Here is a 25,788-nt window from a genome sequence, read left to right as displayed (position 1 = left end):
CCCTTTAAAGGATTAGATTTTTGTGCATTCCCCATTCCTATGCAGTTGTTAATTTATTTACTAACATGCCATGCAAAACATTTAAATGTTTTAGTGGATATCAGGAACATATGAGACAGGGTGCAGTGTCTCACGCCTGTAATCCTAACACTTTGGGAGGCCGAGGCGGGCAGATCATTTGAGGTCAGGAGTTTGAGACCAGCCTGACCAACATGGTGAAACCCTATCTCTACTAAAAATACAAAAAAAATAGCTGGGTGTGGTGGTGCATGCTTGTAGTCCCAGCTACTCGGGAGGCTGAGGCAGGATAATCACTTGAACCTGGGAAGTGGAGGTTGAAGTGAGCCGAGATCGCACCACTGCACTCCAGCCTGGGTGAGAGAGCAAGACTCCATCTCGAGGGGGAGGGGAAAAGAAGAACATATGGAAATCCTTTAGAAAAGCACGAAGAATTTATTTGGTATTATTAGCAGCATATGAAGTTACCTGTTTTTTTTGTTTGTTTTTTTTTAAGTTCAAATATGGGTAGGCAAGGGGAGGCAGGTAAGGTGTCTTCTCTTTATAGGATGCCAACTGATCTCTAGAGAAATAGGAATGTCTTCTAAAACTAGGGGGAGGGAATTAAAACATAGAGAAAACCCACCAATGTTTTAAGCCAATGTTTGGTTGCCTTACCTCCTTTATCCTGGATGTAATTCATTTCTAACTGTTGTATAACTAACTAGTCTAAGTTCTTGGGTAAAAAGAAGCTGGTGAGTTTTGTATTTTGTGGTCAAATGAATTTGGTCTCATAAATTCACTTTTAAAAAGGTGTATGTACACTTCGGTGCATTCATTCACAATTGTGTGAATAAAAACATTCACACAATTCGGTGCGTTCATTCACAATTGTGAATGAACAATTGTGTTTGTCCTCCCTGTCTCTGTTTTTTAATACATTTTAATTCTACAATAGTTTTAGATTTGCAGAAAAGTTACAGAATAGTACAAAGTTTGTGTGTACCCTCACCCAGTTTCCCCTGCCTCCATCATTTTGTTTTCTTAACAGCTGGGGTTTATGCTGTGTTGCCCAGGCTAGTCTTGAACTGCTGAGCTCAAGCGATCCGTTTACCTTGGCCTCCCAAAGTGCTGGGATTACAGGCGTGCCCCACCCTCATCCTATAGCTCAGTTTGTGATCCTTTTTACAGCAGCACACATTAAATCATTTAGGAAACTCTGACTTTCCATTGTGCTAAGAGACAGCTCTTTCATTTATCTGCTTGGAACTGGCATTCTTTGTGGGAATCACCCTTGGAGCCAAATTGCTGAACAGAATTTCTTAATGTTTCAGAATAAAGGTATTCCTATGTCCCTTCAATAAAGAAAATAAAAATAATTACACAGGACCTTCCTAATTTTTTAATTCATCCTAGGGTTCTAAGTGAGGTTGCCGGGTTTCTTAATGTTTTCCTTTGTCTCTCGAATTTCTTTCCTCTGTTTTATAACAGATATGTTTTGGAAGGTGATCTAAGTCAGTTGGAATTCTGTACAAGTTAGGACAACACATGTGATCTTGCTTATATCTCAGCAGTATGAGAAATGGACCTCATTTCCTGTATAATCTGGAGTGGAAGACAGAGACTGGTTGCGTTGGTGATGGGTGGGGGCAGTCCTGGTTTTGAGAGGTGGCTGACTCTGGCACCACCTCACCTTTACCTGCCTGGAGGAGCCTGTGTCTTCTCTGGGGAGTAGTTCCCAGGGAGGTCTGGGCTCCTCACCCACATTCATCTAGTCCTGGCTTGTTGGGGAGTCTTGCCTGCAGGGAGGAACCCCAAATGGGTGGCCAAAAAAGAAAGTGCTTTCCTATGGTGAGACAGTGCAGGCAGGTGCTGCGAAGAACTCCCACATTACTGTGGGCTTATCCCATCTATGCATAATGCAGCCATTGTTTGTCAAACTTTTTTTTTTAAACGGTGAAATTCTTTCTTTAAAACACACACACGCGCACACACACACACACACACACACACACACACACACAATATCCAGTTGGTTAGACAGGCATCAGATAAAAGCAGGCTCAGGCTGGCCCTGACTGAAGGACTGGGTAGGAAGAGCCAATTTCTTGTAGCACATCCGTGAGGACTTTTCACAGATGTTAAATAATCACTTGGTCTGCTTTAAACTTCTCTGAAACCAAACTACAGTGGGCTGTGCTGTGGCATAGTACATCTTGGTAGATTTAAAAGCCAGATTTCGGTTATGCCTTGCTTGAAGAGCAAATGAAACTCTGTCATCTCTTTCTTTAAGATACAGACCGTCTGCAACATTTTTCGTCAACACCACTGTTGTTTTAAGGTTTCTTCTAGGAGTCTTCCAGAAAAGTGCCTCATTTGGAATGTACATTGAATGAGCTTCATTGTAGAGAAAAATAGGTATTCTAGGAACATCTTGAAAGGAGAATGGGTTTGTTTTGCAATAAAGATAATGTATTTAAATTTTCCATCACTTTCTTCACACCATGATTTTTAAAAAACCATTATTGTCTTTTACAGGAATTACAGAATATATATATATGTGTGTGTGTGTGTGTGTGTATATATATATATATTTTTTTTTTTTTACAGACAGGGTCTCACTCTGTCACCTAGGCAAGAGTACAGTGGTGTGATCATAACTCATCGCAGCCTCCAACTTGTGGGCTCAAGTGATCCTCCCACCTCAGCTTCCTGAGTAGCTAGAGCTACAGGCACGCATCACCATGTTTGGCTAATTTAAAAATAATCTTTTTTTTTTTTTTTTTTTTTTTTTGTAAGACATGGTCTTGCTATGTTGCTCAGGCTGGTCTCCAACTTCTGGACTTAATCAGTCCTCCTGCCTTGGCCTCCCAAAGCACTGGGATTACAGGCGTGAACCACTGTGTCTGGTCAATACTTTTGTAGTGTAAGCTTTTTTCTCCTCTCCTGCCTTTCCTTCAGCCAGACTTGCCAGTGAAATCTTCATGCTCTGTGTCTGACACCGTGAGGTCTTCCTGCAGAGGGACTTGTGGTGTTGGGGACTGTCATTAGGGACCGCTGTGGAATGAAGCAGGAGTGAAGCTGAAATAGCTCTGTGTCATTGTCATTGCCGGAAGTGTGTTTTTATAACTCAAAGAGATAATGTCTGGATTGGATCCTGGACCTGGGAGGGGAAAACTTGCTATGAAGGACATTATTGGGCTAATTGGTGAAATCTGAACAAGTTCTATTAATTGGAAAATTGTTCGTGTCAATCGTAAATTTTCTGATTTTGATCATTGTTTTGTGGTTATATATAAGTGAATGTTTTTATCCTTAGGAATGATATGCTGAGATATTTGGAGGTTAAAAAGGCATGTTTATTCTCAAATGATTCAGAAAAAAATAATATGTATACAGAGATACATACATGCTGAAATATTTGGCGGTAGAAGGGCATGGTTATTCTCAAATGGTTCAGAAAAAAATAATATATACACATAGATAAATACACACACATCTATGGAGAGTGGAGAAGGGGGATGAAGGAAACATAAGAAAATGTTAACAATTGGGATTCCAGGTAAAGGGTCTCACAGGAGTGGTTTTGTCCCGTTTTTGCAACTTTTGCAAGTTTGAAATTATTTCAGAATTGAAGTAAGTTATTTTATGTCTGGTTTATTTGTGTTTGCCTCCTTAGTCAAACCGGCACGATGTCCAGGCACCAGAACCAGAACACCATCCAGGAGCTGCTGCAGAACTGCTCCGACTGCTTGATGCGAGCAGAGCTCATCGTGCAGCCTGTAAGCTTTCTCTGTTCCCATCGCTTCTCCCAAAGCCTTGGCCACACCCAACTGTGCTCCGGTTAGCTTCTGCTGCCCAGGGCCACCCTATTCACTGACCTCTGTCACGGAGTGTTTAGAGATGCTGTTTTTCAGACCAGACTACAGAGAGATGTGTGTCTTCTTAACCTATTTGTAATGTTGGTTTAACAATGGGAACCAGCTTTCAAACACTTCTCCGTCGTCCCCCAACAAATGTTTACATTACAGATTGCCACCTTTTTGGAAATAAAGCAATTTATGATTTACGTGACATTTTGATATTTGCCATTCTGAGAAATGCAGCCTGGCATGTTTCTGTGCCTGGGCTGGGATGGATCTTCATGTGCACCATCAATTTAGTATGATTTTTTTTTTTCAGGGAAAATGACTATATTGAGATAACAGTTCTATCCAGGAAACAGAAAAATGTGGAAAAATAGGCAGTTGAAAATTGAGGAGAAATGGTAACATTTGCGAGAACCTTGAGATGTTTCTTGAGATAACTGAGACATCCTAGGATCTCATCTAATCCAGATTAGAAATCATAGAGTTCGTGGTATTTGCTGTGTAAAGTCTTCATTTTAAAACATTAGCATTCACCTTTGCTCCGAGTGTGCTAAAAACAGAATAGAGAATGGTGGGGCCGTAGCCATCTTTTCTATCCCTTTCCTGAGTTACTGAATCTTTTCAGAGAAGTTTCCCTAATGCTGACATCGGTATCAAGGTTACATCTGGAATCTGCCTCATTACAAAGTACCCCTTTTAAATAACCTACATTTGAAACAGATTTTAACCAAATGAACTTTTTGTATTTTAATGTTCTAATTTCTTAATTTAGATACTGTGTGGGTTCTAGTTCTGAGTTTCTTTATCCAATTAAAAAAATAATGTCACTTTAGTCCATGTTTAGAGATATTTGGGGCTCAGCAAACTAGCTTGGCTCTAGTTCTAGTTGTTTCGAGTGTCTGATTTGAAACATACTCCTTGAAATGTTCCTCACAGTGGCCCAATTCCTTTACACAAAACAAAATAGTAGAACCAGTGACTTAATAATGAACACACACACACCAGTCGTGTGTAGTGACTATGGATACGTTTTACATGTAGCTCTGAAAATTTGCATGGCCTCATGTTCTCAGTTTATTTTTACTTATATGCATCAACGTGCAATAAAAACAGGTTAGGGAAATAGTGTCACATTTGCTAACATTTCTGTTTAGAGAAATGAGGTTCATTTGGCTAAAGCCAAGTAAAGGCAGCAGATAGGAAATTCCAGAGAATTTTGCTTCAGGTGGCACTGAAGCAGAGGAGGAAGCTTTCTGTTTTTGTTTTTATTTTTCTAAATACAAAACCCTTTCTAAATTTTGAAATAGTTATAGACTCATAAGAAGTTGCAAAAATAGTACAGAGGGGTCTCTACTCAGTACCCAGCTTCTCCCAGTGGTGACATCTTATATGATTATAGTCATCATCAAAACCAGGACATTGATTGGCCCAATACAGTTAACCAGGCAGAAGCCTTCTTTTTAAGAACTAAAACATTGGTCGGGCATGGTGGCTTATGCTTATAATCCCAGCACTTTGGGAGGCCGAGGCAGGTGGATCACTTGAGGTCAGGAGTTCGAGACCAGCCTGGCCAACATGGTGAAAACCCGTCTCTACTAAAAATACAAAAATTAGCCTGGCGTGGTGGCACATGCCTGTAGTCCCAGCTACTCAGGAGCCTGAGGCAGAAGAATCGCTTGAACCCTGGAGGCAGAGGTTGCAGTGAGCTGAGATCGCGCCACTGCATTCCAGCCTAGGCAACAGCAAGGCTTTGTCTCAAAAAAAAAAAAAAAAAAGAACTCAAATGTTATGTTCCCATAAGGTATAGGAAAAACCCAGTTTGTGCGTAAGAGGCCCCATCTGGCATAACCGTACGGTGTCCCTATCACAGTGAAATTCCCATTAGATGAGAGTTGTGTGTAAATATGAAAGATCAGCATGTAACATGTTGAAGCAAGGGGAAGGTTAGCATTCGGTAAATGTGCCTTTAAAAGCCAAGCAAATTTAAAAGATAGTCCACAAACTTTGGTTCATGAATCTCCCTCTGTTTACCTTCTTAACTCAATAAGATCATTTTCAGTGAGGAAACTTACAGTTTTTGTCAGGCTTACAGTGGAAGCTCTTGCTTCCATTAATGCACAGGAAGCTTTTCCTTGATGTGAATGCTTTCTTTCAGGAATTGAAGTATGGAGATGGAATGCAGCTGACTCGGAGTCGAGACTTGGATGAGTGTTTTGCCCAGGCCAATGACCAGATGGAAATCCTCGACGGCTTGATCAGAGAGATGCGGCAGATGGGCCAGCCCTGTGATGCTTACCAGAAAAGGTATTGTCCACAGAGCATGGATCGGGCAGTCCCCATGAAAAAGAACACCACATATCCAGTTACACTCAATTCCATGACCTAGGTCGTCCTTTGAAGGCAGCACAAATGTTCTCAAGGAAAGGCTTGCTTAGTTGGTATTTTGCAGCTTTATTATGTATCTCTAATACAATAAAGTGATTGGTTCATTATAGATGTTAACTGTACCTCCCTTCAGAGGACAGAAAGGCCTTTTTTTTTTTTTTTTTTTTTTTTTTGAGACAGGGTCTCTTTGTCACCCAAGTGGGACTGCAGTGGCACAAATGTGGCTCACCGCAGCCTCGACCTCCTGGGCTCAAGCAATCCTCCCACTTCAGCCTCTCAAGTAGCTGGGCTATAGGCATGTGCCACACCTGGCAAATTAAAAAATTTTTTTTGTGGAGACAGGATTTTGCCATGTTGCTCAAGCTGATCTGGAACTCCTAGGCTCAAGCAATCCTCCGTCTTGGGCTCCCCAAAGTGCTGGGATTACAGGTGTGAGTCACTTAAGGGTCTAAAATATCAAGTCAAGCTTAGTTGAATAAATACAAAAATGAGACCCTTAGAATTGGAAGCAGAGACTATAAGGCAGAAAAATGTAGTCTAAATTTGTTCTACTACTGCCTGGGGCTCAGGGTACTAGGAAAACTCCCAGGACAAAACTCATGAGAAAATGAAAGTTGCAGCTGGGCGCAGTGGCTCAGGCCTGTAATCCCAGCACTTTGGGAGGCTGAGGCAGATGGATCAGGAGGTCAGGAGATCGAGACTATCCTGGCTAACACGGTGAAACCCCATCTCTACTAAAAATACAAAAAAGTAGCCAGGCGTGGTGGCGGGCACCTGTAGTCCCTGCTACTTGGGAGGCTGAGGCAGGAGAATGGCATGAACCCGGGAGGCGGAGCTTGCAGTGAGCCGAGATCGCGCCACTGCACTCCAGCCTGGGTGACAGAGCCAGGCTCCGTCTCAAAAAAAAAAGAAAGTTACTCTCAGATTAGGCAAAGGCAGTGATGCTTTCTATGCTATTTCACGCTCTGAACCTCTTCCTAAGATTTAACTTGTATGCGATTAAGACCTAAGTCCTGGGGTAAAGAAAAAAAAATCTTCAAATACCATAAAACGTTTATAGCTTCTCTATTGACACGAAAGACTCAGAAAAGGGGAAATTGGCCCAGAATGGGTTTTCATAGGCTGTTTTCCTGCAGTGGTTTAAAGGTTTTTTTTTTTTCTTTTCAGACTTCTTCAGCTCCAAGAGCAAATGCGAGCCCTTTATAAAGCCATCAGTGTCCCTCGAGTCCGCAGGGCCAGCTCCAAGGGTGGTGGAGGCTACACTTGTCAGAGCGGCTCTGGCTGGGATGAGTTCACCAAGCACGTCACCAGTGAATGTTTGGGGTGGATGAGGCAGCAAAGGGTAAGTAGCTTCCTGAACAGCCCAAACCCGTGCAGGCCAGGCCCTCCAGCACGATGGGGTCAGCCCATGTGTTGGTGTGACGAAGAGTCTTCTAGACCTCAGGTGGCAGCAGCAGCTTGCTGTTGCAGGATTTTCCTCCTACACAATTTGAAAAGTGGTCTTCTATTTTGGAATGAATGAGATTTCAGTGTGGCTTGGGGACTCAACCTCATTGCTTTATAGTCATCCTTTATCACACAGGTCATATTTAACATGTGTAATTTAGTTAGTAGACTTTGAATATCCAGTTCTTATATTGACCCCCGGAAACATCTGTTGTGGGAGTTTATGTGCTAAATAACTTCATTGTTCTATGTGAGTGGCAACTGACCTCATCTGTTTTACTCATAGGTACTTGAAAACCAGCCCATTGTGGTGGTTCATTTAAAATGTTCACAGATTGCAGGAGCTGGAAACAGTGAAACTAGCCGTTCTGGTTTGGGCTCATTGGTTGCTTACCTTATACTTTTGAAGTCTCAGTTGTCTCATTGTGCAACCATCACGTCACCGGTGTGGGAGTGAAGTAAAATAATGTTGGAAGGATCTGCTGATCCTTTCCCTAGAACTGGAGTTTCTGCAAAGTATTTGTCAAGACTAATGATTGTTGTGTTGTTTCATGTAATCATTATGTCCCATAATGAACAGGTGGTGGTAGAAATATGCCACAATCATGTAGATGGGAATTTTATAATGAAAACCTACTCCTAACCCTTCCCTTGAGAATGTGGATGTGTTAGAGTGATAAGTTGTGGAGAGACTGTTACGCAATGTAGATGTGGTCGTAAGAAAGCTGGTTTGTTTAGTTGTTAGACTAATTCAGCAGTGGTTCTAAAACGTCTCAACTTTAAAATTTTTGTGTATTCTTTCCTAAGTAGTGAGGACTTCAGTGACTAAACATTCATTCATTCATTCATTCATTCAGTTAACTTTTTCTCCCATTTATTATAAAGAATATAAGCTATTACAGAAGGTAGGGCTTAGAGAGAACAAAAGTCAGTTAAAATATCAGAAACCTAAATACAAACCTATTTGTATTTTTTCAAATTTCCTTCTAATCTTTGAGCACGTTTCTTGAGGATTTTATATGTCTTGGCACCCGAGGGTTCAAAGATGATGGTCCCTAGTCCTGAAAATGAATATTATTGAAGAAAACAAGATGCATACCAAATGCCAAATTTCTGTCTAGATCAGTTATAATACATTCTTGCTTAGTTGGGAGTAGAGGGGAGGGTGGCCTGCTCCTGTGGAGTGGAGCAGTCAAAGGAAGACATGGCGGAGGTGATGGGGCTTAACTACGTCTTAAGGATCTGCAATGATGGGCAAAACAGCCTTCCAATCAAATTAGTTAATGAAACATTGTATCCCCTAAAGTTGTCTTAGTATGACAGTTATAAGAAGATGACAGCCTGTAATTTGTCATTTTTTTTTTGTATTTATGTTAAGTGTAGCTTTTTAAGAATATAGTAAATACTCAATGGTTTTAAATTTTGGAAAAGTATTACCACATGAATTCAGTTTTATGTCATTTTCTTTTTTTTTTTTGAGACAGAGTCTCACTCTGTTGCCTAGGCTGGAGTACAGTGGCATGATCTTGGCTCACTGCAACCTCCGCCTCCCGGGTTGAAGCGATTCTCCTGCCTCAGCCTCCCGAGTAGCTGGGACTACAGGCGCCTGCCACCATGCCTGGCTAATTTTTTGTATTTTTAGTAGAGACGGGGTTTCGCCATGTTGGTCAGGCTGATCTCGAACTCCTGACCTTGTGATCGGCCCACCTTGGCCTCCTAAAGTATTGGGATTACAGGTGTGAGCCACCGTGCCTGGCCAGTTTTATGTCATTTTCTAACAGAAGCAATTGATAAGCGATGCTTTCCAGATTAGGCAGGCAGCCCTCATGGTTGCAAACAAACTAAAAGTTGTTTGATTGCTTACTGCAGGTTTGCTCTGGGATTTGCTCTGCCTCCTTTTCCCTTATCCCTTGTTCCCCTGCATTCTTTACCTTGTTCCCAGGAGACTGAGCTGCAGAGCCCAGCTGATAAGGGAACTGTTGCCCCAGCAGCCAATCAGGAGGCAGGCACTCCTGAGCCTTTGTTTTGTTTCCCCGATTTGTGTTTGCCGATGGACAGGTCAGATACTATACACCTGGCTGGTAATGAGAGGCGTGAGCCGGAGCCTGGTCTCGTTGCTAATGTCCCACTGCACGCACCTGGCTGTCTCTGGTTTAAAGCCGAGACAGCTGTGGGAGAGAAGGGTCAAAGTCCTGGGTAACCTTCTGTTGTCTGACTCTGAAATGGCTCCCTTTTCTGAAGCCTTGCCAAGTGTATTAGAACATGGATGTGGCTTAGAACAATGTGTTTTATGTTCTTACTGCAATCCCCGATTGGAATGTTTGCCCTTGGCATGTCCAAGAGATGACACAGGTGATTTGGAAATTTATATGTACTCATGCAAAAGAAGGGTGAGATAATGGATCTGCCCTAGTGTGAAACTGGTGGAACAATGTGTGTGATTCTTATTGTGAAATATTTTTAAATTTGAGGCTCAAATAATAAATTTAGTCAGATTTAATTTTTTTAAAAAGGTAACTTAAGCCCACAATCCTAATATTGCCAACACTTATGGAAAGTGAATCTTTGAGTAGATATAGTAACTTCCCTTTAAAATGGGCCACAGGGAGTTTTACATCCTGAAAGGGAATGGTGTATGCTGGATTTTAAAAAGCCAATAATTACATCCATCAAGACAATATAAAGAAATAAACAATGAAAGATACTTTTAGGTCAACTATTTAGTTTGGGGAACAGTGTATGATTGCATTTACTCAGTGATTTTTGATGCACATTTAAGAATGATTAAATGAGTATTTTATAACATAGCGTACATACATATGCACACATATGTTCTGTGCACATGCTTGCTTGCCTGTGCACAGGTAGATTTGTTTTTCTTCAGAAGACATGATCTTGGTTTTAAGGTTCCCATTTCCAAATGTCCTCCTCTGCCCATCTTGAGCTGGGGTCAAACAAGTTGAGGGAAGTATTTGGCAACCCTGCATTAGCCATTTGGGAACCTTGAATCTTTAAAAAATATTCTGGCTTCAAAAATATTCCATATTTATAGGCCAGGCGTGGTGGCTCACGCCTGTGATCCCAGCACTCTGGGATGCCGGGGCGGGCGGATCAGGAGATGGAGAGCATCCTGGCTAACACAGTGAAACCCTGTGTCTACTAAAAATACAAAAAAATTAGCCGGGCGTGGTGACGGGCGCCTGTAGTCCCAGCTACTCAGGAGGCTGAGGCAGGAGAATGGCGTGAACCCGGGAGGTGGAGCTTGCAGTGAGCCTAGATCGCGCCACTGCACCCCAGCCTGGGCAACACAGCGAGACTCCGTATCAGAAAAAAAAAAATACTCCATATTTACATCTTTGGTTCTACCCGAAGTAAAGCCGTGATGCTGTACGTAAATGAATCAGGTGCAAAGGTGCGAAAACAAAGGGTGCCTCTGTTTGTCTTTCCTTCCCAGGCGGAGATGGACTTGGTGGCCTGGGGCGTGGACCTGGCCTCAGTGGAGCAGCACATCAACAGCCACCGGAGCATCCACAATGCCATCGGCGACTATCGCTGGCAGCTGGACAAAATTAAAGCCGACCTGGTACTTTTCAGTGTTTCATTTTAGAGTCTTAATTCAAATTATCTACTGAAGGATCATGTAATTACTCAATCCCAGGGAGTTTCTTCTGAAACACTGCTATTATTTCTTTCCCAAAAGACTGGAAAGGTTTAGAAATCCCATTTCTTAAATGGGGAAGTGGAATTAGTAGCCCGGTTAGAGATTATGTTAACACTCGAAGAGGAGTTAAACGAGAGGCTGAGGGTGTGCAAACACTCATTTGCAGTGTGTGAATAAGTATCTCTGGAGGTGGCAGGTTGTTTCTGCAGTAAGCAGAACATCTTTTTGAACGGGAAATGCAACAGTCATATGCAGTAGTTTGTGTCATTGGTGAATCCTTTCCTAGGTGGTAATTAAAACATTATTTCTACTGAGCAAAGCCCTATCTCATCCTGACACCGGCTCCCGTGCTGAAAAAGTCAGACTTGAAACTGGGTTGAGAATTACAGCATAAAATCATAACTGATCTTAAGTGCTTCGTTTCCCCCAGGTCTCTACACTTGTAAATCACTAAACTTTTTTTTTTTTTTCAATCTTAGACCAAAGCTTCTCATCCTCACTTCTTCTGGCTTTTTGGGGGGCTTACTTTTGTCCACCTGAGCACCTGACCAACTTTCTCCTTCATTTCTGTAAGACCTAGGGAATCCTAAATCGTGTCTTTAAACTTTGAGACAATTTTCTAACAAGTGAGCCTGTAAGTGACCCTGATCTGGGCTTTCCTTTGTGGAGACGGTGCTGCCAGGCCAGCAAGGGTTTGCTTTCCAACCGCCTAGGAAAAAGTCCCCATGGGTGAAATATTTCATAGAGCAAGTACTTCTTTCTTTGTACGGAGGGATCTGAGGCCAGTATCTGATGAAAAGGAGGTTGAGAAGGACCAATCTTTTCTATACAGTCCACAAGGGGATTTATATCTGCCTGCTTTTTGTTGTGTTCTAGCGTGAGAAATCTGCCATCTACCAGTTGGAGGAGGAGTATGAAAACCTGCTGGTAAGCTGATTTATTTCTCAAGTGCACAGACTTTCTGTTGTTTCCAATTCAATTCAGTTCGAGAACTACCAAGCACATCCTGGCGGGGAGGCGCCTGTTCATCGATGCTAATGTTGTTGCTGCTGCTGAGTTTCCTTTAGAAGTGAATTTTAAAAGTTGTTTTTTCTTTTTTTCTTTTAAGTAGAGACAGGGTTTCACCAGGTTCACCGTGTTAGCCTAGGTGGTCTCAAACTCCTGACCTCAAGTGAGATGCCCGCCTTGGCCTCCCAAAGTGCTGGGATTACAGGCGTGAGCCACCGCACCTGGCCTAAAAGTTGTTTTCAGGAGACAGTCCCTACTGCTGTTCTGTTTTCAAGTTGTGTCACATAAATGGCACTTGTTAAATACTTGCAGTTGAAGCAAGAAAACGTTGCCACTTGTGAATTGCAGTCTTTTTTATGAAGTCTAAGCAAAAATAAAAGTTATTTTTCTCAAGATAGAGGTCTACCAGATCATCACCACAATTTTATGACAGACTCTGTCATAGCAGTTACTTGATTCATAAGAGGAGAGATTTCCATTCTTCTGCCTATTTGTGTCACTGAATCTTTACTTTTTAATGTTTCCTTGTTGGCAATGATAATTTTAAATAACATCACTGGTGGTGACACAGTGATTTTCCTATTGGGCTGGGGTGTGAGTTATAGCACTTTGAATTTTTGGGGAGAAGGTAGGAAAAGCTTGATTTCTCTGAGTCCATTTTCCCCCTTATAGTCCAAAACTAATTATTGGTGGGTACAAAAATACAGTTAGATAGAAGGAATAAGTTCTAATAGTTGATAGTACAATAGGGATATTATAGTTAATGATAATTTATTGTATATTTCAAAGTAGCTGGAAGAAAATATTTGTAATGTTCCCAACACACAGAAAAGATAAATGTTCGAGGTGGTGGATATCCCAGTTATCCTGATTTGATCATTATACATTGTATGCATGTGTCCAGGTATCATGTGTACCCCAAAATATGTACAACTATATCAGTAAAAAATACCAAAAAAAGACCTTATGTAGAAGAATAAAAAAATTTAAGGCCAGACTTGGTGGCTGACGCCCATAATTCCAGCACTTTGGGAGGCCGAGGCAGGAGGATCATCTGAGGTTGGGAGCTCGAGACCAGCCTGGCCAACTGGTGAGACCCCGTCTCTACTAAAAATACAAAAATTAGCGGGACGTGGTGGTGCATGTCTGTAATCCCAGCTACTCAGGAAGCTGAGGCAGGAGAATCGCTTAAACCTGGGAGGCGGAGGTTGCAGTGAGCCGAGATCGCGCCACTGCACTCCAGCCTGGGCGACAGAGTGACACTCTGTCTCAAACAAAAAAAAAAGAGTTGCTGCCTTCTTATTCACTGCAAGTTTGGATAGGTCTTTTCCCATACCAGGTGGTCAGTGAATGCACAAGGTTAACATTTTTTCCTATCCGTGTGATTTTTTTTTTTTTTTGTAAAAGGGACTACAGGGTTAATCTATAAACCTGTAGAGAACAGCAGTCATCCACATATTGTTATTTTAATGCTGCCTTTGAACTTCCTGTGTAGAAAGCGTCCTTTGAGAGGATGGATCACCTGCGACAGCTGCAGAACATCATCCAGGCCACGTCCCGGGAGATCATGTGGATCAATGACTGCGAGGAGGAGGAGCTGCTGTACGACTGGAGCGACAAGAACACCAACATCGCTCAGAAACAGGAGGCCTTCTCCGTAAGTTCGCCCCACGTGGCTGTAGACGCTTGCCTTGAGCCTGTTGCCTTGAAGAGCTGGGAGCTCGGGGAATGAATGGCCTATGAATAGTTTAATCAGCCCCTTGCAATTCAACTTTCTTTGAAATGGTCATGAAAAACGCTTCCTTCCTGAAAACTTCTCCATGTGGAGGCCATTATCCTTAGCAAACTTATGCAGGAACAGAAAACCAAGTTCCACATGTTCTCACTTAAGAGTGGGAACTAAATGATGAGAACACATGGATACATCGAGGGGAACAACACACACTGGGGCCTTTCGGAGGGCAGAGGGTGGAGGTGGAAGGAGGGAGAGGATCAGGAGAGATCACTAATGGGTACTAGGCTTAATCCGTGGGTGATGAAATAAACTGTACAACAAATCCCTATGATACAAGTTTACCTGTGTAACAAGCCTGCACATGTATCCCTGAACTTAAAATAATGTTAAAAAGAAAAAGAGGGGCAATACATTGTTTAATATTCCGGAAGAACATAGTTTGTTTAGAGAGGGTAAGAACTGGTACATTCAGATAACCCAGGGTGTGTGTGGCACTGCAGGAGGGTGGGTGGAAGCCTGGGATTAGAAAACCTCAGGATGGTTGTAGCTCTTCTTTCCTCCTGTGTCATTTTGAGTAAGCCTCAGCCACATCCTCACCTGGAGCAAACATCCTTTTCAGCCTTAAAAATGCTGTGATTCTTGGGGAAAACAGCATGATTCTTTGGCATTGTTCCTTTCCAAAATGCAGTTTTGTATTTCACTTTTAAAAAGGGCTATGGGAGTGATGGAAGTTTAATGATGACTTGCTCCAAAGGATTTATTTCTTCATTCACAGATACGCATGAGTCAACTGGAAGTTAAAGAAAAAGAGCTCAATAAGCTGAAACAAGAAAGTGACCAACTTGTCCTCAATCAGCATCCAGCTTCAGACAAAATTGAGGTAGGCTTCATGAGGTTTATATTTTTGTTAGGAAACAAAAAGGAAACTTTTCATAAAGTAAGACTATCCAAATGAGTAATTCTTATAAGACTTAAAGCCATGCCAACTTTATTTTTTATTCTGGGATCAATTCCCTACGCCAGGAGTTGGCAAACTCTTTCAGGAAAGGACCAGACAATCAGTATTTTAGCCTTTCAGGCCATTTGATCTCTGTTACAATTACTTAACTCTGCTATTAAATTGCAGAAGGAGACATAGACACTGTGTAAATGAATGTGGTTGTATTCCAATAAAACTTTATTTAAAAACACAGGAAGTGGGCCAGATGTGGCCCTTGAGCTATAGTTTGCTGAGCACTGCCCTAGACTGCCATCTGTGGGCCATGCTCAAGGCTGATATTAGCTGGTAGCACTGGTATGGCCTTACTGCTTGTTAAAAAAACCAGAAACTTCCTGGCTGGGCACGGTGGCTCACGCCTGTAATCCCAGCACTTTGGGAGGCCGAGGCGGGCGGATCACGAGGTCAGGAGATCAAGACCATCCTCGCTAACACGATGAAACCCCGTCTCTACTAAAAATACAAAAAACTAGCTGGGCGTGGTGGCGGGCGCCTGTAGTCCCAGCTACTCTGGAGGCTGAGGCAGGAGAATGGTGTGAACCCGGGAGGTGGAGCTTGCAGTGAAGTGAGCCGAGATCGCGCCACTGCACTCCAGCCTGGGTGACAGAGTGAGACTCTGTCTCAAAAATAAATAAATAAATAAATAAATAAACGAGAAACTTTCATATCAGTTGGTAAGAATCACTGTCTTGAGCCCCCTAAGCCCTTTGCTTGGATGTCTTGAACCTCCCCATGATTCAGCAACCCTCCAGGAACAGGGCTTGGTGTGGCAAAGGGACACCACTCTGGTGCTAGCCCCAGTGATGGTTCTGATTGGTCAGTATCTCTGCTATTCGGGTGATACATATTTTGACTAAGACTCCTCATGGTGTCTATTTGTGAAAGCTGATTGTAAAATCCAGTTTTGACCTTACCAAGAGTTATATGGTGAGAAATTCTCTTTCCAACTTTTAGAAAAATATCTGCTCGACTTAGAATGGGATAAAAACGGCTTACTAGCTTTCATGCAAGCTCACCTATCTCTTGGTGCGTACGCATCTGTACAACTGAGCTAGGCTAAGACAGCTGACATTTTCTTGTTTCAGGCCTATATGGACACTCTGCAGACGCAGTGGAGCTGGATTCTTCAGATCACCAAGTGCATTGATGTTCATCTGAAAGAAAATGCTGCCTACTTTCAGGTTTTTATATTTAGGAATAATTTCATTACTATTTAGGTCTTAATACCTAATCTTTTGAGTGTGTTTTATAAAGCACTGAAAATAATCTTGAAAATGTGCATAAATCCTCTTCATTGGTTTTGAGTGCAGAGGAGCATAGATTGGTAACCCTGCCATCAGTCCCACAGATAGTTTCCCGCTGTCACATACCTAAATACTTTCTGCACGAATTTTTTCCTTTAGCCACCTGTCAAAGAGAGGCTTAGGGATAACAGTCCTTGAAACAGAACTACTAGATGAAATTGCTCTTTGAGTTGCTGTTCATTCACTGATCACTCTGATCCTTCACAGTTTTTTGAAGAGGCCCAGTCGACGGAAGCATACCTGAAGGGGCTTCAGGACTCCATCAGGAAGAAGTACCCCTGCGACAAGAACATGCCCCTGCAGCACCTGCTGGAACAGATCAAGGAGCTGGAGGTATCGTCTCAGACCCAGAACCTCTGCAGCTGCGCCTGGTCAGGGAGATAAAACACATGCCTTGGATGCAGCTGGCTCTGATTAGTATTATTGTACAACTCACGCCCAGAGCCAAGCCAGCGCCTTCTTCAGCTTCCGGTGGCTTTTCTCAAAATGAACTTCTTTACATGCCCAACTACTCTTGACAGTTACTTTTGCTTCAGTCTGGGCAATTTGTTGAAAATAAGAACAGAGAGAACATTACTTCACATGACAATTCCTTTGGGAAAGCATACTTCAAATTTTATCAACATAGCCGTTTCACACAAGGATGTTCTTCCCTGCCCACTTAATTCCTGCCTGTGTAGCTTCTGGAGAGTGTTGTCGTGAAAGGTTCTCCTGTTTCCTGCTGACGAATTTGTGACTTTTTACAGTTAATGCAACTGCAGTGATAGTGTGTCGTGTAGCTACATTAATGCAGTTTGAAAATCTCCTCTTAAACTCACAGGGTTCCTATGTTAAAGTATGATCTTTTTCACAATTGCAGAAAGAACGAGAGAAAATCCTTGAATACAAGCGTCAGGTGCAGAACTTGGTAAACAAGTCTAAGAAGATTGTACAGCTGAAGCCTCGTAACCCAGACTACAGAAGCAATAAACCCATTATTCTCAGGGCTCTCTGTGACTACAAACAAGACCAGGTATGTACTCATTTAGAATGATACAAAAGTTTTCCCTGTCTTTACATGCAAATTTTTGTCCATCAAGAAAGCAACACTTAATCTAGAGTTCAAAAATCACCATAGTCAATGTCTTTGATCTATGAAAGCAGCAACTATGGAACAAAAGCAGCAGCTCTGTTGTGAATCATATGGTAGTTGTCAATAATAAGGACAATAGTTAATTTTAGAACTTTTAAAAATTCATAAGGCTTAATACTTTTCTTCTAGTATGTAAAACTTGTCTGTGATCACTCTCATCTTTAAATTTCTGATAAAAGAAATGAGAAATGATACTTTTATGTTGCATATAAAGTAAATGTCACTCACTATGGGTGACATAGTGAGACCAAGTAAATAAAATGTAGCTTACTTCATGTATACCTTTTAGGCTCACATATATCATTTAAAGCGTCAGTATTGTTGAGTTGTATGATGATCAGTTTCATTTGAGGGGAACAAGTAAGGTAAAAGCTTTAATAATTTACATGTGTTCATCTCTGTTTCTATCTTTGAGAAAAACAATAAAAACACATACTTATTAATAAAGACAAACCCCGGGGCTGCTTGCCTTACAGAAAATCGTGCATAAGGGGGATGAGTGTATCCTGAAGGACAACAATGAGCGCAGCAAGTGGTACGTGACGGGCCCGGGAGGCGTTGACATGCTCGTTCCCTCCGTGGGGCTGATCATCCCTCCTCCGAACCCACTGGCCGTGGACCTCTCTGGCAAGTAAGTCATCCAGGTTCCCAAAGCCACGCATGCGTGCATGAACGTGAGGGTGGAGGAAGAGGGCAGGTGCTTACATCTGAAGCTTGGACACACGGTGCCTTGTTATAATAACCATCTTTTAAAAAAAAAAGGAACCTTGTGAAGGTCACCTTCACTTTGTCTTGCAAATTGTTGAAGAGACAATAGTTATTGAAGGATAAAAGGGAATGTCTGGCTGGGCGTGGTGGCTCATGCTTGTCATCCCAGCACTTTGGGAGACCATGGCAGGTGGATCACCTGAGGTCAGGAGTTTGCGACCAGTCTGACCAACATGGAGAAACCCCGTCTCTACTAAAAATACAATATTAGCTGGGTGTGGTGGCACATGCCTGTAATCCCAGCTACTCGGGAGGTTGAGGCAGGAGAATCACTTGAACCCGGGAGTTGGAGGTTGTGGTGAGCTAAGATCGTGCCATTGCACTCCAGCCCGGGCAACAAGAGCAAAACTCCGTCTCCAAAAAACAAAAAAAAAAGGAATGTCTGACTGCAGGGGGTTCAGAGTGAATAATACTTGTCATGTACTTCAAAGACATCATTTTAAGGTTCTCCTTTTCTTCTTAGAAAATCAATTGTTTTACATGTAGTCACAAATATAATATGCCTTTAATATCAACATTCACTCACTGTAGGAAGAACATTCATTTAACAGATTGTCCATGGCAGATTCCTTTAAACCATTTAGTATGGAAATCTTCAACCACACACAGAATAGGGAGAGTAGTGTAGTAAGCTGCTGTGCGCTCATGACCAAGCTTTGGGTCATTGGCATCTAATGCACCTACCATCCTGCCTTAGACCTCTGTCAATCACAAAGTTGCCGAAAAACAAGACAACAACAAAAAGTTGTAGTATATATGTCAGCCAATAATGTAGATAATTCAGAATGTACTTTTGGGGAGTAGATGAATCCAAATCCATGAACTGTTTTCAAAGTTATACCTCCACCTGTTACTTTATGAGTGACTGTCGCAGGTTTTTGTGCAGTGGTGTGAGCATGTCCAAGTTTCCCATTTGGGATGAAGTGTGAAAGCCTGGCTCTAGCATGTTTTCCCTTTGTGCCTGTTAGGATTGAGCAGTACTACGAAGCCATCTTGGCTCTGTGGAACCAACTCTACATCAACATGAAGAGCCTGGTGTCCTGGCACTACTGCATGATTGACATAGAGAAGATCAGGGCCATGACGATCGCCAAGGTATGTCCTCAGGGCCACTTAAGCTGCCTGGAGGTAGGGCCGCGCTGCCCTCCGCAGTGCCTGTGTCCAACAGTTCGACCTTCTTGCTGTGTAGCAGTGCTTTTGTGTCTCATCAAGCAAGTCAGCTCAGCCCTCCTTAGAGGTTCTAGTCTGTCCAATAGAGAACGGGAGGGATTAGCATATGGCTGATTATGAGAGAAAGAGGTAATACTAATTCAGGTGGCCTGACAAGCAAGCCCGAAGTGCCTGTGGAAAAGCCATGCACTCCTGTAAGATTCTGGACCCTATGCTCCTTCGATGTAATGGAAAGTTAGGTCATAAAGGATTAACTGGGTATCACAGAAGTAAAAGGTGGGATGGAATTCTTGGAAGAGCACCCTAAGTGTTAGTTACTCTAAATCAGTTGTTTTCAGATTGTGGTCTGAAGAGTCCTAGCAGGGGAGGGAGATCCTTTAGGAGTGACAAGGATGGAAGTGAGGAGAGGGGCACAGAAAATACCTTTTGGGGTCCCCTGAGCCCTTTTTCTCATTTTAGTTGGAGCAGCTTTGCTGGGCTCTGCTTTACATTTAGGGCTTCTGCATAATATTTCGCAAAAAGAAAAAAAAAATTAGCAGCCCATTCCTGTGGTTCTTGGGAGCAATGTCTAAGCCCTAAAAGACCTTTTATATCTTCATGAGCCTGTGATGAGTGTTGCTTTGAGTCCTATCTAGCAGGTGGCATTTTTTGGCCAACTCTTCTTGATTGCACTGTGGGGCAGCCATAAATCCCAGATCACTTCTGCCTGTTTCCTTTCAGCTGAAAACAATGCGGCAGGAAGATTACACGAAGACGATAGCTGACCTTGAGTTACATTACCAAGAGTTCATCAGAAATAGCCAAGGCTCGGAGATGTTTGGAGATGATGACAAACGGAAAATACAGTCTCAGTTCACCGATGCCCAGAAGCATTACCAGACCCTGGTCATTCAGCTCCCTGGCCACCCCCAGCACCAGACAGGTCAGCTTGGGACATCTTTCTCTTTGTATCAACCATCCATACCATTTTAAAAAGAAAGGAGTTTGCATAAAACTAGTTTCAGAACCATTTCTCTGAATGCTATATAGCCAGTGTTCTTCATGCACTAAATGTTCAGAATTGATTCTGAAATTCAAAGGAAGAAAGTATACTTTTAGGTAGTGTGGATGTTTTTTGAGGCCTAGCACCTTGATAGTTAGGTATTCTCTGATTTTTGTGGCCCTAACTTCTTTTTACAGTGACCAAAACTGAAATCACTCATCATGGAACCTGCCAAGATGTCAATCATAATAAAGTAATTGAAACCAACAGAGAAAATGACAAGCAAGAAACATGGATGCTGATGGAGCTGCAGAAGATTCGCAGGCAGATAGAGCACTGCGAGGGCAGGATGACTCTCAAAAACCTCCCTCTAGCAGACCAGGGGTCTTCACACCACATCACAGTGAAAATTAATGAGCTTAAGGTAGGTGTCTGCTAGTATTTGCCTGATTTCCCTGTATATTTTTATTTACCTGCAAATGAATAAAAAAAAATCCTAGTTTAAATGTTTTTAGGCAAAAATATTAATTTTCAAGAAAACAGGCTTCTGGCAGGATTTCCTTATGTCTTATGTTTCCAAATTTGTAGACGGTTATCAGGCGGGGGGTTAAACTGTTCGTTTGTGTGTTGCTGATCAGGCTACAGTTCATCTCAAAAGTTTTCACAAGCATTTCACGGCCCATCTCAAAAGTTTTCACAGTTTTTGGGTTGTTGAATCAGGCTACAGTCCATCTCAAAAGTTTTCACAAGCATTAAATTGGCTTCTTGCAGAGAACAACCTATGATATGGGTTAGACAGGGGGAATGATCTTTATCTATAGACATGACACTGACATGAACAACCTATAATATGGGTTAGACAGGGGGAATGATCTTTATTTGTAGACATGACACTGACATGAAGAGATTTGGTTGGTGAGATACAATCTCAAAGCCATAGACAGAGTGTGACTACGGCCCACGTGTGTCAGCTCCTAACTCAGTGAGTTTTCTCCTCAACCAAGCCTGGGCACACGGCACTGGAAGGCCAAAATACAGATATTCTAAGTAAGAGGACCACATTTACAGTGCTAATGAGGCCATACTCAAGAAAGAAATAGAAGGTCAACTCCTCTCTCTTTCTTGAATCCTTTACTTTTAGTGGACTTTTTAAGGGCAAAAACGGTCATCAGAATCACACAGCTCCAATGCAGAGTACTAACCTCTGTGGGATCAGTATGCCGACACTGCGGTATGCAGTTGTGTTGCTTAGTGACAGGGGTACATTCTAAGCAATGCATGGTTAGGCGATTTGGTCATGCAGGCATCGTAGAGCATACTTACACAAACCTAGAAGGTATAGCCCACTATACACCTATGCTACAAACCTGTAGGGCATGTTACTGTACTAAATACTGTAGGCAATTGTGACACAATGGTAAGTATTTGTGTATCTAAATATATCTAAATGTCAAAAAGATACAATAAAAATATAGTATTGTAATCTTATGGGGGCTGGATGCAGTGGCACATGCCTATAATCCCAGCTACTTGCTTGAGCTCAGGAGTTAGAGGCTGTAGGGAGCTGTGATTGTACCACTATACTCCAGTCTGGGCAACAGAGCAAGACCCTTCTGTTTTAAAAAAATGTGTGTGTGTGCGTGTATGTGTTTATATGTATGTGTGTATGTATATATGTGTGTATGTATATATGTGTGTGTGTGTATCTTATGGGACCACCATTGTATATGCAGTTCATCATTGACCAAAACATCATTATTGGACACATGACTCTACACACACAGTGGAGTACTATTTACCTTTAAAAAAGAAAGAGATCCTGGGGCCAGGTGTGGTGGCTCACACCTGTAATCCCAGCACTTTGGGAGGCCCAGGTGGGTGGATCACGAGGTCAGAAGTTCAAGACCAGCATGACTAACATGGTGAAACCCCATCTCTACTAAAACGTACAAAAATTAGCCGGGTGTGGTGGCGTGCACCTGTAATCACAGCTACTCAGGAGGCTGAGGCAGGAGAATTGCTTGAACCCAGGAGGCAGAGGTTGCAGTGAGCCAAGATCGCACCATTGCATTCCAGCCTGGGAGACAGAGCGAGACCCTGTCTCAAAACAAACAAACAAACAAACAAACAAACAAAATAGAGATCCTGCCATTTTCAAAAGCATGGATGAACGTGGAGGACATTATGTATGCTAAGTGAAATACACCAGACACAAATACTGCATGATTTAACTTATGTGTAAATTCTAAGAAAAAAGTTGAATGCATAGAAACAGAGAGTAGGATGGTGGTTACCAGGGGTGGGGAGGGAGGAGGAAATGGGCAGATGTAAAGGATACAAACTTGCATTTGTGTGGAATAAATAAATCTAGAGATCTAAATTCAGCAGGAAGACTACAGGTAGTAATCTTGTAGTGTGTTGTATATTGAAATTTTTCTAAGAGAGTAGATATTAGGTGCTCTTACCACACATACAAAAAAAGATAACCATGGAAAGTGACTGATATGTTAACTTACTTACCTGATGTAATCATTTCACGGTGTCTATGTGTATTAAAACAGCATATTGTACACCTTAAATATATACAGTAATAAAAAGAATCAGACAGCTAAATCAAAAGAGCTTTCCTTCATTTTTGACAGAGTGTGCAGAATGATTCACAAGCAATTGCTGAGGTTCTCAACCAGCTTAAAGATATGCTTGCCAACTTCAGAGGTTCTGAAAAGTACTGCTATTTACAGAATGAAGTATTTGGACTATTTCAGAAACTGGAAAATATCAATGGTGTTACAGATGGCTACTTAAATAGGTAAACTCAGCTATTACTAATCTCATATTTTCCTTTTCTCAAGCTTTCTTTTTGTCAGACTTCATTTGCTTTAGATGCTTGCCTTACAGTTTCTCTGTTACTAGAGATTTACTTACATCCTTCGGTGGTTTGGAGAGCATGTTAATTCCGCTAGCCTCACATGTTAATTCCACTATTCTGAACTATAATGTTATCTTAGAACTAAGTTATGCTCTAAGGAGAACTTGAGAATTCTTCAGTGAATACAAAACGTTGGTCTGAATCACAATAGATACAAAAAAAAGACAAAATAAATTTTTATCTGCTTTGACATTGTTCTCTTTCATTACTAGCTGTGAGAGCCAAATCTTCACAGACTAATTCTGTCACTGGCAACTTTATCTGCTTCTTTTGTCCTTTCCAGCTTATGCACAGTAAGGGCACTGCTCCAGGCTATTCTCCAAACAGAAGACATGTTAAAGGTTTATGAAGCCAGGCTCACTGAGGAGGAAACTGTCTGTCTGGACCTGGATAAAGTGGAAGCTTACCGCTGTGGACTGAAGGTAACTTGAAAGCTTATAACCGTGGCCCAATTTACAGGAACTAATTCAGAACTGAGCTCCCAATTATAAAGCTTCACTAGGTTTTCATGAGTTTTGAGGATTATTGGGTTCCTGTGGCCACACAGGTTGACATCAGTTGTCATCTGTATAACTCTGTTTTCCAGACTGTGTTAGCAGGAACTATATGAGAAAGTAAGTCGTGATGGGATTATTTTGGGGAATGCTGAGTTAAACTGGTTTCTTTTCTGTGGGACTTCTTAGAAACTTCATATACATTATAATTGTAACAGGATAGCACAAGGAACTAGATTATTGGAACAAATACTGGGAAATGCAATTCAGTAAATATATTTTCCTGGATTGACTGTTAACACTTTAAATTATGAATATTCTAAAGTGTTTTGCAAACTTTTCCCCCCGATTTGGTGACTGGTGGTGTAGCATACAATGGGAGAAGGGATTAATTTGCAATCTTTTTTTTTTCATCTTGCAGAAAATAAAAAATGACTTGAACTTGAAGAAGTCGTTGTTGGCCACCATGAAGACAGAACTACAGAAAGCCCAGCAGATCCACTCTCAGACTTCACAGCAGTATCCGCTTTATGACCTGGACCTGGGCAAGTTCAGTGAAAAAGTAACACAGCTGACAGACCGCTGGCAAAGGATAGATAAACAGATCGACTTCAGGTGTGCCAGCCTCCTTCCCGTCCTTCCCCATCTTCTCCTCTTTTGGTTGTTCACAAGATAATGTCACTTGAGGGGAGCCATTGTAGAAAACAGGTTTTGTTTTTTGTGTAAGTTAGGCATAACAGATGCTGTTTTCATGGACTGCCTGTATGCAGCTTTGTTAGAAATGGAAGGAGAATGCATCGCAATAGCCAACCCTGTACAGGCCAGGTGCCATCCAGGGTCTTAGAGAAACAGCAGAAGCCCTTTAGCCAGCTCTTTTGTGCCCTATAAACTCTTGTTATGACTCTTGGAAGGAGTAGCTGCTTTGAGTTAGCATTCTTCAAAAGTTTATGAAAATGAAATCTTAGACCAAAAAAAAAGGCCTTTCTGCAAATAAGAGTTTAAAAAAATCTCTGGAGTATGAATTTGCCTATTCTGGAAATGTTATATAACTGGAATCATACAATATGTAGTCCATTGTGACTGGCTTCTTTCACTTAGTATCATGCTTTCAAAGTTCATCTGTGTTGTAGCATGTTTCAGTACGTCATTTTCTATTTTTTTCATGTGTTTTTACGATTGAATAATACTCCATTGTTTGGCAGTACCACATTTTGTGGATCCTTTCATCAGTTGATACCTGAGTTTTTTCCAGTTTTTGGCTGGGATAAAAAGTGCTGCTATGAACATTCATGTATAAGTTTTTGTGTGGGAATATGATCAGTTTTCTTGGGTCTATACCAAGTGAATTTCTGGGTGACTCTCTGTTACATATTTTAGGAACTAATAAGATAATCATTTTATTGTATCTATTTCCCCCCAGATTATGGGACTTGGAGAAACAAATCAAGCAATTGAGGAATTATCGTGATAACTATCAGGCCTTCTGCAAGTGGCTCTATGATGCTAAACGCCGTCAGGATTCCTTAGAATCCATGAAATTTGGAGATTCCAACACAGTCATGCGGTTTTTGAATGAGCAGAAGGTATAAGCCAACTTTTTGTTCCATAGCTGTTTTGAGATTAATTGGGTGTAATTCGTCTTCTCCTGTGGCTTTTGCATCAGAGCCTAGGTTTGAAATGATGAATATTTAATATTATTAATCCGTTTTGTGAAGGCTTAAAGAATGCCCAGAGGAAAAGCAACTGAGATGTCTATAAGGAAATGCAATTATGAACATAGAAATAATGTAATATTGTTCTCTTCATGTTATCATAAATTATCTTTATAAATTGAGGGGATAGGCCCAGAAAACAGGCTGAACAGAAAATAAACTCTTACAGATAGTAAGTTAAAGAGCTTGCTTCTCTTTT

The 25,788-nt window shown here is 41.7% G+C and overlaps 1 protein-coding gene across 2 annotated transcripts in view; it reads left to right on the top strand.

Moving 5' to 3' along the window:
- The window catches only part of DSP (desmoplakin), a 45,951-nt gene that overhangs the window by 10,389 nt on the left and 9,774 nt on the right, over positions 1-25,788 (top strand). For both annotated transcript variants that reach the window (XM_001084900.4, XM_001085012.4), the window contains exons 2-19: positions 3,677-3,779; positions 6,022-6,170; positions 7,419-7,593; positions 11,152-11,280; positions 12,235-12,285; positions 13,862-14,023; positions 14,877-14,981; positions 16,184-16,279; positions 16,610-16,735; positions 17,262-17,414; positions 18,011-18,165; positions 19,271-19,397; positions 20,193-20,394; positions 20,652-20,878; positions 23,097-23,263; positions 23,667-23,805; positions 24,299-24,492; positions 25,298-25,460. In XM_001084900.4, coding sequence (XP_001084900.3) covers positions 3,677-3,779; positions 6,022-6,170; positions 7,419-7,593; positions 11,152-11,280; positions 12,235-12,285; positions 13,862-14,023; positions 14,877-14,981; positions 16,184-16,279; positions 16,610-16,735; positions 17,262-17,414; positions 18,011-18,165; positions 19,271-19,397; positions 20,193-20,394; positions 20,652-20,878; positions 23,097-23,263; positions 23,667-23,805; positions 24,299-24,492; positions 25,298-25,460 — 2,623 coding nt within the window. The remainder of the gene's footprint in view (positions 1-3,676; positions 3,780-6,021; positions 6,171-7,418; positions 7,594-11,151; positions 11,281-12,234; positions 12,286-13,861; positions 14,024-14,876; positions 14,982-16,183; positions 16,280-16,609; positions 16,736-17,261; positions 17,415-18,010; positions 18,166-19,270; positions 19,398-20,192; positions 20,395-20,651; positions 20,879-23,096; positions 23,264-23,666; positions 23,806-24,298; positions 24,493-25,297; positions 25,461-25,788) is intronic.

The sequence above is a fragment of the Macaca mulatta genome, chromosome 4 (assembly GCF_049350105.2).
Source record: "Macaca mulatta isolate MMU2019108-1 chromosome 4, T2T-MMU8v2.0, whole genome shotgun sequence".
Classification (NCBI taxonomy): Eukaryota; Metazoa; Chordata; class Mammalia; order Primates; family Cercopithecidae; genus Macaca; species Macaca mulatta.
This window is presented reverse-complemented; position numbering and strand designations above follow the sequence as displayed.